The 12,489-nt window shown below is 44.2% G+C and overlaps 1 protein-coding gene across 1 annotated transcript; it reads right to left on the reverse strand.

The window, feature by feature from the left end:
- Window positions 1-597: 597 nt before the first annotated feature.
- Window positions 598-11,425, reverse strand: meis3 (myeloid ecotropic viral integration site 3). Its single transcript, XM_053872793.1, has 13 exons — window positions 11,001-11,425; window positions 10,635-10,736; window positions 6,330-6,469; window positions 5,918-6,092; window positions 5,736-5,786; window positions 5,614-5,664; window positions 5,394-5,543; window positions 5,212-5,320; window positions 4,559-4,704; window positions 4,010-4,086; window positions 3,231-3,289; window positions 3,055-3,141; window positions 598-1,597 (listed from the first exon to the last, which is right to left on the reverse strand). The coding sequence occupies exons 2-13, from the start codon at window positions 10,644-10,646 to the stop codon at window positions 1,398-1,400; spliced, it is 1,257 nt and encodes a 418-aa protein (XP_053728768.1). The 5' UTR covers window positions 10,647-10,736; window positions 11,001-11,425; the 3' UTR covers window positions 598-1,397.
- Between the last annotated feature and the right edge of the window lie 1,064 nt (window positions 11,426-12,489).

Consider the following 12,489-nt stretch of genomic DNA (forward strand, 5'->3'; position numbering starts at 1 on the left):
GACTTGGACAGTTCCTTCTCTGGTTATCTGGAGCGCCTACAAAAAAAAGGGATGTCACACTCGATTATAAAATGGGCTGTAATGTTTAACCACCGCCGGAAATCCTGAACTACTGACCTGTCTGTTACTAGAAGTAAAAGCATAACAGGAGTGTGATTTTCAGGGGCTAATTTTTGCATAGCACCCCTCAGTGGTGAGCTTCAAAGGACACAAGTGTCCTCCTTCACCAGCGACACGGCCTCATGATGAAAGACGTTTTTCTCCCTGAGGCAAAACAACATCAAATTCTCTTTTGTTTTTTACAAATCACTTGTTGGAATTTGATGTGTTGACTTTCCTAAAAAGCCTGTTCAACTGTGTGTTATTCTCAATGTTAACATGCACTGGAGCAGAGCTAGCGTTGTGCATGCTTTGAGGGACTACGGAGCTCATTTTCTCAAGAGTATGGAAGGCCACTTTTGGCCCCCTGGCCTTGAGTTTGATACACATGAACTAGCTAGTCATGACACAAGTTTGGTTATGTCGACCTATTTGTCCACCCCAGATAGTTCCGTTCATGATACAAAACACCACACACACGACTTACAAAAACCACTTTAATACTTTAACTGTATTTCCCAACATCATTCAGAGTCTGCGAGCAGCGAAGGAGGGAGCAGAAGATAATGGAGTCCTTTGGCTGCAGCTCCCTCACACTGCTGAGACGCACAAACAGATGTACAAATGCTTGCTGACTGGTGTGTTTGTTTGTAAGTGTGTGTATGTCATGGCTTTCAGTGTGTGCATGTGTGTGACTGTGAGTGTATTTATGCGTGTGTGTGTGTGTGTGTTTGTGTGTGTGGGAAGAGATAACGGACACCTGTTGGCGTCTTAAGGAGGTCAGTGGTACAGGAGTGAGGCAAACTGGAAGTCATTCATCATGTGTAGCATCATGCTGAGGAAGAGCACTAATGTTTCGGCCAGCTCGCAGGAAGCGTCCGAAGTGGCACATAAATACAAAAATATAAACTTAAAATTAAATTAATCGTGAGGGCGTGGGTGTTCTTCAGGAAGACAAGGAGCAGAGGAGAAGGCGTGGTCACTGAGTCGGTCCAGCAACGTCGGCGTGGTTTCTGTCTTCGTTGTCGTTCGTTCAGCAGGCATGATGGGAAATGGAGTTTAAAGCATCTGTCTCACCCACAGGACACAGTGGAGACGTAGGAGAAGAGGAAGCACTTCTACTCTGAGAGAGGTATGGCTTAAACCTGTGGGTGCTGACCATGTGTGTGTGTGTGTGTGTATGTGTGTGTCAGTGTGTGTGTGTGTGTAGCTACATTGAAGTCATAGTCTCTCAGTGGGGAATGTAAACTTTCAGAGCGATGCGTCGTTTTGTTGAAATAGTCCACAGCCGCACGCAACTAGTGCGCGTGAATGTCCAGTCCTTGTGCCAGCAGCGGCTCTGAGGGGTGCGCGTGTGGAGGCGGGTGCAGCAGCATGGCGGGGTGGGGGTGCGGGCCCGGGTAGGGGTGGAGGGAAGGGCCCGGGTGTGGTGGATACCCCGGCTGGGACAGAAGAGCGCCGGGATAGTCGCCTTGCAAGGAGGACATCCCTTGAAGGCCTGCGGGAGACGGACGGACGGGTTCAGTGATCGAGACGCCATTTTATGATCATAAGACATTATTTTCTTCCTGACTTGCTGAGGCAAATTGATGTGAGAGAGAGAAGAGAGTTCTAAAAATACCCCATAATAACCTCCATTATAAGAGAATTCGACAAAACATTTGTTGTCATATTATCAATTAAATTATTAAAATGCAGAATTGCAGAAGAACCTTTTTTACTATCACATCCTTAGAAAAATTGATATAAAACTTATAAGTGACATTTCATCTTTTAGTTGTCTTTATTCACACTTTTTACACATCAGTACGGAAGTTAATGTATATTTCTGCTATACGTTACCACTACCATTTCCAATTGTATTATGGATCACGGAGTGCAAAACAATGCTGGTATTTCCGAGCATATTTGAAGGTGTCAGACAGCATCTAATTGAAAGGCTCAGATTAGACAGCAGGTGGATGTACAATTATAAAAATCAATAATGGAGTTCTTTCTTTTTCTTCTGTCCAACAAGAGTCAGTATGTGTCTGGAACTAAGACCTGCAGCAGATGCTTGGAGTGGAGTGATACTAGGCCTCGAAACACATGGGCTTGTTTAGTGAAAATGTCTTTCTTCATGTATTATATCATTACGCAGCATTTGACATTTAAGGCAACACATTGTTGGTCCAGTTGGGAACCTGGAACTTGTCGAGGTAAATTAGGATTTAGGTGTGAAACTTTCTGTATTAGATTATGAGAGACAAATTGGGTTAATCACTAAGGATAAAAAGAAGAATTCTACTGATTTACATGACTATATTGTTTTATATATGATAAACAGCTAAAACAATTGTGACTGTAAAATGAATCATTTGAAAACAATTCAATTCATTTAAAGTCCAAGACATCCATATATACTTGAAGCACTAAGTGTATGAACTACTGTGACATTAAACTAATGTTGGAAGGAAATGAATATTCTTATTTTTCTTTGAACAACGTACTGAGACCATCCTAACTTGCAGCGTATCGAAAACAAGAGAAACAAAGTGCCATAGATCACAGGTCATATCACTGTTTATGGCCTCTACTATCAGGTTGTTGTCTTTCTGTATTTAAAGTCGGAGTGGGTCATTAACGCATTCCGCAACGCATCATTTCCGCGCACAACACAGATTAAATGCGCGCAAACTTTTTCATGGCGGCATCTTTCAGAGCACCAATTCCAGGTGCATCACATAACACTGTGTGATGTCATGACCAAAACATCCTGGATGAAGACGACATGAGATTGCGCTGTTAAAAAAACTTCACTGGAGCTCTTCCACCCTCATGTTCAACTCAACTTAAATCGCATCCCTCTGGCGTTAAATATTCCAATTCATTCATTAACATTCATGAAACTACTTTTAAAACCTGAGTTTAAGAACTATGCTTTCCTCTTCCTGTGAAATCTCTTCAGCTCAGTACCTGCTGTTCGTAGGCCGAGATGTCCCTGTCCGTCAAGTCCGTAGCCCCCGAGAGCCGCCCCCTCCGGGCTGTAGGGACCACCCTGACCTGCACAGCAAAACACGGTCAATAAAGTCCCAGTCGAACTCGCGCCGCCATGTTTGGCGGCCGCTGGCGGCTGCCTTATTAACACTGACCTGAGCGATTTGACTGGTCGATCATGGGCTGGACGATTCTCCTGCGGGCGTTGATGAACCTGTGGGCCAGAGGAGTCAGAGGAGCGTGAGCGCGCACACACGAAGAGATAGGCCCAGCGTTAATGGGGGGAAAAGGCTGACCGAGAGAAAATTAACCTTTTCCCTTTTACAAGCACTTAACCCTCTCAGAGGGCAGCGTAAATCAACATGAGGCCGGGGAAGGTATTGGTCACCCTGTGATAATTGATTGATCCGTATTGATCAGGCGGGCCGCGCGTGTGCCGCACCCAAGACGCCAACACAAACATGCACAGCCACATTTATTATTTAAATTGCCACAGCCGTAAATGAGTGCGTTAATAAATCCACAGGCCTCTTTGAGCGTGTGCATTTGTGCTTGGGCCAGCTGGAAATTAACAGGGAATCAGGGAGCTGTAACTAATTTGATTATTGGGTATTGATTTGCTATTCTGCTTTATGAACACGGAGGAAGTCAATTTTACTGCAGCAGCAGTGGAGGAAAATGCTTAGCAGGACGTTTCTTCTTTGGTTTCCAGCAGCGTTTATGTGCCGGATGATGGCCGCCCTCTCGTGTGGAATAAAACGCTGCGCGCAAATATTCCCAGTAACAGGGATCCAAATCTGACGCTCCGGATTTGAGGCTCGATATACGCCATGTTGCTAATTTGGACCCGCCACATTTTTTTATTTACACGCGGCAGTTTAGCAGGGTGTTATTGATCGGCTCAGAATTAGCGTATTGATCGAGAGGCACTGACCAGTTGTTGACCTGTAGGATGGTCAGTCCAGTGTCCAGGGCCAGCTGCTTCTTCTGCTCCTCTGAGGGGTACGGGTGCTGCGAGGGGAAACAAAGAGCAACAGATTTGAGAACAGAAGCGGGAAGTGTGCCATCTATCCTCAACAGCAACACACACGCCATGCAACAACCGGGCGCCCAAACACTTGACCCGCCTCATTTACTCTCTAATTGCCACACTAACCACGGTAACTCACTCCCACTCCATCACGCTCTCAATGATTTCATCGCCGGCATATTCATATGATCACTTAATCCTCTGACTATTCATTTCCTTTCATTGACCCCCGCCATTCCCTGCTAAGTCCCTCCACCCCACAACACCTACGCACTAAATCCTTCTCTCTCTATGTGATGATACGACCTCGATCACATTCACTGGACACTCTGCTCACTCTCACAATACATTGCCGAAGAAATAACGTCAACACTTGTAAGTCCTTTTTCACTGTTATCATTTGTTATCAATGGGTGGGTTTGCCCTATTAAAATGCTGGGTTTTGTCCCGTACCGCCAAGTGCTGGAATAGCCACGCCCTCATGATGTTTGTGGCGACTTTGGGGAAGATGCCTCTTTTCTTGTTGTTCCTGCGCTCTCTGTCCGACTCGTCGTCATCGCCAGTGCTGGGGGAGGCCACGCCTCCGTCCAAAGCATCACCTTCAGGGAGACGCAAATGTGAGCGACGAGCAGAGGGTAGTGACAAAATAAAGACAGACCCCAGTCAAAATAATAAAGCATCGCTTATACTGATGGGCAGGATTTGCGATGTAATATTGCGAAAAGTATTACAAGATTATGGGTCAACTTTTGTTTTAAGAATGTTTCATGTTTGCATTTAACTGCTTAAAAAATGACTTCTGTATTTATTGAAAGCAAATCTCCACCAGCAAGCAACTTTCATGATTCTGTTTTCATTTTCCAAACTGAAAAAGATAAATTCTTTGACATGTTAACTTAACAGTAAACAAAAACACATTTATTTCATTTTCCCTTTCATTCCAATTTCCCTTTCTTTGCTAAATATTATATTCAGCTATAATAACCGCTAGATCATTTAAATAAGCTAAAATGAATCTTACGTATGACCAGAAATTTGGAAGTTATTACTGAATAATAACAGTAATTCACAGTTTGACATTGAAAATAATGAAAGCAATGGCACACCTGTGTCACTGCAGTTGTCCCCCGTGCTGTGTGAGGGGAGTCCACAGTTTCCTGGGGTCCCCAGCGGAGTCGTGGCACATTCGTCCGGCTCACGTAACCAAGACGCATTCTGCGACAGAATCACAGCATTTTTTACAAAATGTTCCCATGATTAAAGCCTCGTATCATTCAAGCAGCCTGACCTGCTCGGACAGGCTGGTGCAGGAGCCACCAAAGTCCTCCATGTCAGACTTGGAGCCACCCTCCCTCTCATCCAGGACCAGGTCCGTCGGCATCTTGCCCTTCAGGCAGGTGATGTATCGGTGGCAGAAGTTGTCACAGAGATCATGCACCTAAGGGGAGATATGAAGACGTTCAGAACGGCTCGAAAACATGTAAAGGAGTACAATGCCATATACTAACCTTCTCCAACTCCAGCAAGTGGAAGCGAAGAACTTGGATGGCCTGGATCATCTGTGAGAAGGTAGGGTTAATCACCAGAACCACTGAGGGGTTTAAATGGTTATTGAGACGAGAAGTCTTACCAGGTTATCCAGCTCAGGATTGGAAGAAAATATGGGCTTCTCTGATCGGATCTAGCACAGAAATTATTAGATTAAAATATGTTTCCTTAAAACAGTGTTTCACTCTCTGCCTGAAGAAGGGCTTTTAACTACCGGAGATATCTCCATCAAACAGTAATAAAACTCTGGTTGTTGACACTCACTTGTTTGGCGAACGCAGCGATGTCATCGTTGAAGGACTCGGAGGAGCACACGTCACTGTGGTTGGTCATGCCAGGGAGGTGGGAGCTGGCGGACAGAGAGGAGGAGTCTCGGGGGGAGCAGGTGGCCAGTTCGCACTTCTCAAAGACTAAGGCCAGCAGTGGGAACAGTGGGTGACTGCACACAAAGACATTTCCACAGTTAGTGGGCATAAACACAGTCACAGTTGACTCGTGCTGCGGGAAACTTTATCGCACACTCAGCCTATTTATGAAGCTGTAAATGAACGTCACGTGCGCTACGCAAATACATGTACTTTGCTAATCTGCTAAAAGCGCACACGTGGTTTTACACTCTCATTCTGTCGCAGATATAAATCACACTCACAACCTCTGACGTGTCGCGCACACTCACCCATAGATCTGGTCTTTGTGGTGTTTGAGGGAGTCTGGTATCGGGGCGCCGTACTGCGGGGGAGGCAGCGGCCTGACATCTTCCCCGTACACCCCCATGGACATGCCCTCCGACCCTGAGTAGTGTACCAGCTCTTCATACTGGGACACAATTAGATAGAGAGACAGAAAACATGAGACACGTCTGACATCTGCGCCGCTCTGAGATCAAATCTGATGTTATTATGAGGCAGAGCTGTCGGCGGAGCTGGAAGGACGAGCACGTCACCACTATGTCGGCAGCATGAAAATAAAGCAGCCACCACGTAGAGATCGCACTTACAATCAAGCATGTTTACCAGCCTGCGGCGGAAATCAGACCATCAGTGTCGGGCTTGCTCAAAATCAGCTAAAAATGGCTGCCAACAATTTATAAAATTGCTCAATCAGCGCTCCCTCAGACAATCTCTTATATTGTTCCACGGAAATTATGATTGATGTTTCACTTATATTTATTCTATCTTTCAGTCCACAACTCAGATAAGTGACATATTGTTTTTTTAAATTTTGAAGGCGACAAACAATAGTCATGTTTTATTCACAATATGAAAAAAAAATAGAAACATAGTTTCTGATTCATGCAAATTATTATTCCATGAATATTTTAATGCTTTATAACAGAGAAGACAAATGGATGCATTAATTTCTCTGTCTACGTTGATGACACTATTTCATCACTCAAACATGGTTTCTTTAAACCTTCTACATAATACGCTGCAACATTAATGTTCAAACAACATGGAGCTTTTTCACTCCTAGATCAGTATTTTTACAGTGGTTTTGTTTTTAATGTTTGCTATGCTTCATCACTGATCCACAAAAACGGTGATAATAGGCAAGCACAGCATATGTGTAACACAAATAGCTATAAATATACTTGGTTTTCTTGCAGCACAGTGTCAAGAATGTAACAACTATTGCAGTTTAATAACAAAAAGTGGAAATCTGTTTACATGACGCTACTTGTTTAATGTTAATGAGCTTTTTGAAATGTGAGAAGTTGACAAAAAAAAATAGACTTTTTTCACATTAAACCAACTGATCAGTTGTGTAGCTCTCAGGCAACGCGTCTAAAATACTGCGTGAGGAGGCTGACACAGCAAGATTTTCACGTAAAATTATAATGTAAAAGGTATCTTTTTCTATTGACCAGAATTAATGTGATATAGAATGTATTATATAATGCATGTACATAGTTGATGAGATCAACTTTTAGAGTGTGAAATGTATTTCACATGTTGAGTTCTAAGGGGAGGGGTGATCCATTAGCTCCAGTGCATATAAATATTTAAGCACCGAGTTTAAATGCTAATGAGCACGTTGACAAATAGTTTCCGTACAGATGTTTTGCATGAATCATATTTTACTCTGTTAATTTGTAGAGCAGCAGCGGGACGAGTTATTAATCACTGGCAGCAAAGTAAACACAATGTAAGCAAAAATCAATATTCATGAACGCATAAATCACTGGGAGAATCACTTACACTCCAGTGGTGTGCGTGCATGTGTGTGTGTGTCCCAACACTCTCTACTCCTCAGGAGAAACCCTCAGTATTCTTTTGTTTCCACTTCAGGTAAAAGACTGCCTGATGCAGGAAACTCTACCCTTGTACGAGACCCTTTTAAAAATCACTTAGGCAACATCAAAAATACCCAGCAGTGGAGTGAAAAACATGTGTGTTGCTGGTAGCTGTTGAGGACTAACGCTCCGGTGCTTAGAGAAGTGGAGGAGGAGATCTTTGCAGAAAGATGGGGAGTCTGAAGCTGCTAATATTGTCTCCTCCTTACTTAAGTCAGACAGACAGGAGTCGTGCTGAGACGTCCCTCGTAACCCGCTGTGACAGCCTCACTGGTGCTTACACACACTTAACACAATAAATCAGACACACATCCACACCGACGCACTCCCAGGAGCACTTGCACACAAAGCACCATGAACAGACATATATATATATACTCCCATGTTGTCTGCTGCCTGTGTTCCTGAGCTAATTTGTACCTCGCTGCAGCTTCATGGTGATGCTCAGGTCAGCACATCTATTTCTGTTTCTGCTGGATTCAAGGCTCCATGTTCACTAAGACAGTGTGGCCTGGACATCTTTTTTTGTCTACTTCACCCAAAGGATTTAAGTGATCATATCTTCTCACCGACTGAAAAGTTTTGCATATTGCATACTTTTATTCTTTAAATGTGAAAATGGAAAGGAAAACGCAATGTTTTGATCATGCTAACGGAGCAGTTCAGTGGTGCGTTCAGGGACCCTCGCTGTGTGACATCCGGAGCTTCCCTGACGACAGCAGTTTAGAAAGCGGTTCTGTTTCAGAGTCCACTGTGGTGACCGGGGTTCTCACTGAAAGCACCTGCTCTGAGGCCCCGGGTCCGGGACACCTTCTACTTTTATGAACACGGGCTATTAACACGATCACCGCTATCAGGTTGCAGGTCTCCCGTTCCTCATGACCCTTCTCTTGTTTCCGAGCGTCTAGCGGATCAAATGAACCAGTCGGGATGACGAATTCCAAGAGTTTACCACTCTTCTACAGAACAAGTTACAGAATTTGTTAACAAGCTTCAAAAGTTTTATGACGCTGCGACACATTTTTGGGAGATCATGACGAGACAAAACCATGTTCGAAACTTAACAGATATTTTTATTTTAAACACCGTCACTAATTTACATTCATCTTCCAGCTCCAAATAATTAAAATAAATGTAACTGTAAAACAATGTAGCTTCTATTTTACAGCTGAGCTCCTTGTGCGTCAGTCCGCCATTTTGTAAATACAGTTAAAGAAACAACAATGTTTATCCCTTAAGTCAAATTTATACAGGATAACACCTTGATATATTGGTTTCACAATAAGTTATTAGCTTCTTCAAAGACATATATTAAGTTGAAAAGCTGACACCAGTTCAGAGGACCAATTTAAACAGACAATCCCTGCGCATTTCAGACAGGAATTTCATATGAAAAAATATATAAACAATAGGTCAAGAGAACTCAGCAAAACAGCAGAGGAATGCACTGAATACAATATGAATGATTCTTTCCCAACGCACACAACACAAATAGCTTTATAAATGTAAAATAAAACGGTTAAATGGAGCCAAAAACCACAAGTATACACCAACGTTCCAACATAAAATCATACGATTGAAAAAGTCAAAGGCGCAGTTTAACCATGTCGAGGCAGCAAAATGGATAAAAGCAAGCTCAGAAATTTCCAGTTTGTGTTTACAATGAAGACACTTTTAGCTGTTGGGTTGTCATTTTGTCAAAGCCACTGAAGGTGAGAAAACCAACCAATGGCAAAATAAGTTCATGAAAAGGAAGCCAATGCAAACGTATGGGTGTCATCAGAGCTCCACCAGCTCAGCTCGGCTCAGCTCACCAATAAGACCGATTCGACAATTAAACCATGTGACTGGAAGGATAACACTGTACTGTTGGGCCAGGATGAAGACGATTGTTTGAGCGAAAGGCTTTCTTTACTACAGCGCTGTAACAAGTCTTTTGACTTTTCATCCAGATTAAAATATAAGTTTTTTACATGATGCACCACATCTCAGTTTCATGAAACTCACCACCATCAAACCTTCAAAATTAAAAACAGTTTAAGACTACATGTATTTTCAAATGACTTGAAATAAGGTTCATACAATAAGGTTCCGTAGACAACCTGTAGCACGCATGTAAACCCCCTGTTACAAGAGCGCGAGACGCCGGCTCTAGTCCTGTGACCAAAAATGAGTCTCTTTCTCCTGAAACTACGGCGTCCCTTTCTTTCTAGAGCCGTGATTTTCTCTGTGTACATCACTAATTGCCGTCCTGGCACAGTACAAACACACACACACAGGTCTCAGTCTGCCTGGCTTTTCCGGCACCACCATGCCTGTGAATCACTGTAGCAAAAAAACTGACCTACTTACAGAGTTGAAGAGCTGCCTCTCTCCTCTCTTCCTCTTAATGACCTGGACTACTATCACCCTGATGTGCCATTATAATGCATGACTGACACCACACAACAACAACAACAACAACTCCAGCTCTGCGTCCAGCAGCATTTCATCTGTGAGGGATGGAAATGTGCCGTCATCGTGTAAACACAGTGTGTGGCTCTCGTGCTGTCCAGTCTGGAGGACAGGACACTGGGTCCACTCGCCGTGGGCCTTTGGTGTCTGCAGTACTTGTCGAATGAACTTTTGCAGCTCAACACATAAAGCTACTTCACGCTCGCTCTCTCTCACACACACACACACACTCACCCTCTTCTCCATGCGGCTCGACAGCCAGTCCTCCCCCGTAGAGAATGATGCTGTGCTCGGCTAGTCCAGCACGCTGTGCCCCGGTCCGTCGCCCCGGTGCTCCTAGACATGAAAGGAAATCTGCTTTTGAATATTTATAGGGCAGTTAAGTTGTAAACAGGCAGGACTACGAGCTAATAAACACGAGGGGGCTAGCGGAGTGTGTTTACTTGGAGCTTTTTATATGACAACGTGATGATGGGAGTGGAGTCTGTTATTCTGGCGGACGCTACAACACAACACACAGGGCGGCAATAAACGCCTCTAAATACATCTATAACTGCCGTTTGTGCAAGAAGAGCACGCGTACGAGATGAAATCTCCCACCGAAACGCCAGAGCCGCCGTCCCCAGTCCTGCCCGGGCCGTGTCCGGTTTAGTCCAGAGTGGAAGGAGCAGCGGGTTCCTGCAGCGAATCGCCTCCGCCTGCTGCGCCTCTCGGTCCGGGCTGCGGTGCTCGGGATGCTCGCTGGTCTGGAGGAGATAGACGGAAAGCGTCCTGGCTTTTTGGCTCCTTGCGCTCGCTGTCCGCGCAGCATACGGCGACAGGCTGGAAAATGTCACTGCCGGGAATGAGCGATGGTGTTTTCAGTCTGGAGAGGAGCGAAGCAAGAGGAGGAGTGATGGTGGCGGTGTGCGGGGAGGTTTCGGAGGGTCAAAACGCGACGGGGTCCCCCGCCCTCCCCCTCCTCTTCCTCCTTTACTCCTCCTCCTCCTTCTTATCACACACAAATGCCATAGATGAAGAAGAAGAAGAAGACCCCCTCGCTTGTCTTTCTTTATCTCCAGCGAGCTCTTATCGTTTCTCCATCACGCCTCCCTCCTCACTCTCGGCGCAGCTGCGCCTCTGCATCCTTGGACAGACCTCACTTGTGGAGTGGATTTTTACAGTCATTAAAAGAGCGGGATACACATTAATATTCGGAAGAAACCGTTTCTGACGATGATTAAGCGATCCATTAAACATGGCCAATGTGATACCCACTCAAATAATAACGTGGAAAGCAAATCCGATTTAGTACTTCACACTTCCAGTGGGGTTCCAAATGTCCACTTTTAGCAGCTCTGTGAACAGCGATCATGACGTCACGACAGAAATATAACCCGGAGACAAGCAAATAAACGCTTCCCAACCAAAAGAAAAACACGAGACAACGACGGAGCATGACTTTCTGGCTTCTGAACAGGATTGGGCAGAAGGTCCAGGGTAAACCAGGCGAAACAAGAAATAAACGCTTCCACAAACGGAGTGAAGAAAAACTTTTTTATTGATCTTTAGAGTCAGTTGCACTTAATTTCAGGTAAAACGCCTTGCGTGCTTTAATTCAAGCTGTAGATGCAATAAAGAAATTGAATAGTGTAATAAGTGTAGTAATGATAATGTAATGACTGGGTGCTGCCCTTTATTTTTGGGCTTTATAACAGGGTACATATTGTATTAGAAGAATAAAAGGTAACATTCTTATTAGTATCGTTTATATTATTATTATTGGAGATTTTGTCTGTAAAATAAGAGCACTTTTATTTTAAAGGATCCGTCATGCGTTTAAGCGTCGTAAATATTTGCAAAGCGTGCTGAATGACAAGATATCTTCTGGCTGTTAATGGCATCCGAAGTGTTTTATGGTTTTTTGTTAGCCTTCTGACAGAACCCCAAATGTCCCCCTCAGCCCCTCCCGTTGTTGGCTGCGTGAAAACAAAACGAAACTGAAGCTTCACGCTAATTGATTTCGAAAGAATAAGAAGTCGCTTCTCATGTCAGTGGAAGACCAAACTTTCAGTCTTGTGTTGCAGATGACACCTCAGTAACATAATGA

Source organism: Synchiropus splendidus, chromosome 8 (assembly GCF_027744825.2).
Source record: "Synchiropus splendidus isolate RoL2022-P1 chromosome 8, RoL_Sspl_1.0, whole genome shotgun sequence".
In the NCBI taxonomy this organism is placed as follows: Eukaryota; Metazoa; Chordata; class Actinopteri; order Syngnathiformes; family Callionymidae; genus Synchiropus; species Synchiropus splendidus.

Bases quoted from the DNA above. Each gene is read 5' to 3' on its own strand.
- meis3 (XM_053872793.1), bottom strand. The intron at 5,544-5,613 runs GTTAGTATATGG...ATCTCCCCTTAG, and splicing joins ACTTGCTGGAGTTGGAGAAG to GTGCATGATCTCTGTGACAA. The intron at 5,321-5,393 runs GTCAGGCTGCTT...ATTCTGTCGCAG, and splicing joins GCACCAGCCTGTCCGAGCAG to AATGCGTCTTGGTTACGTGA.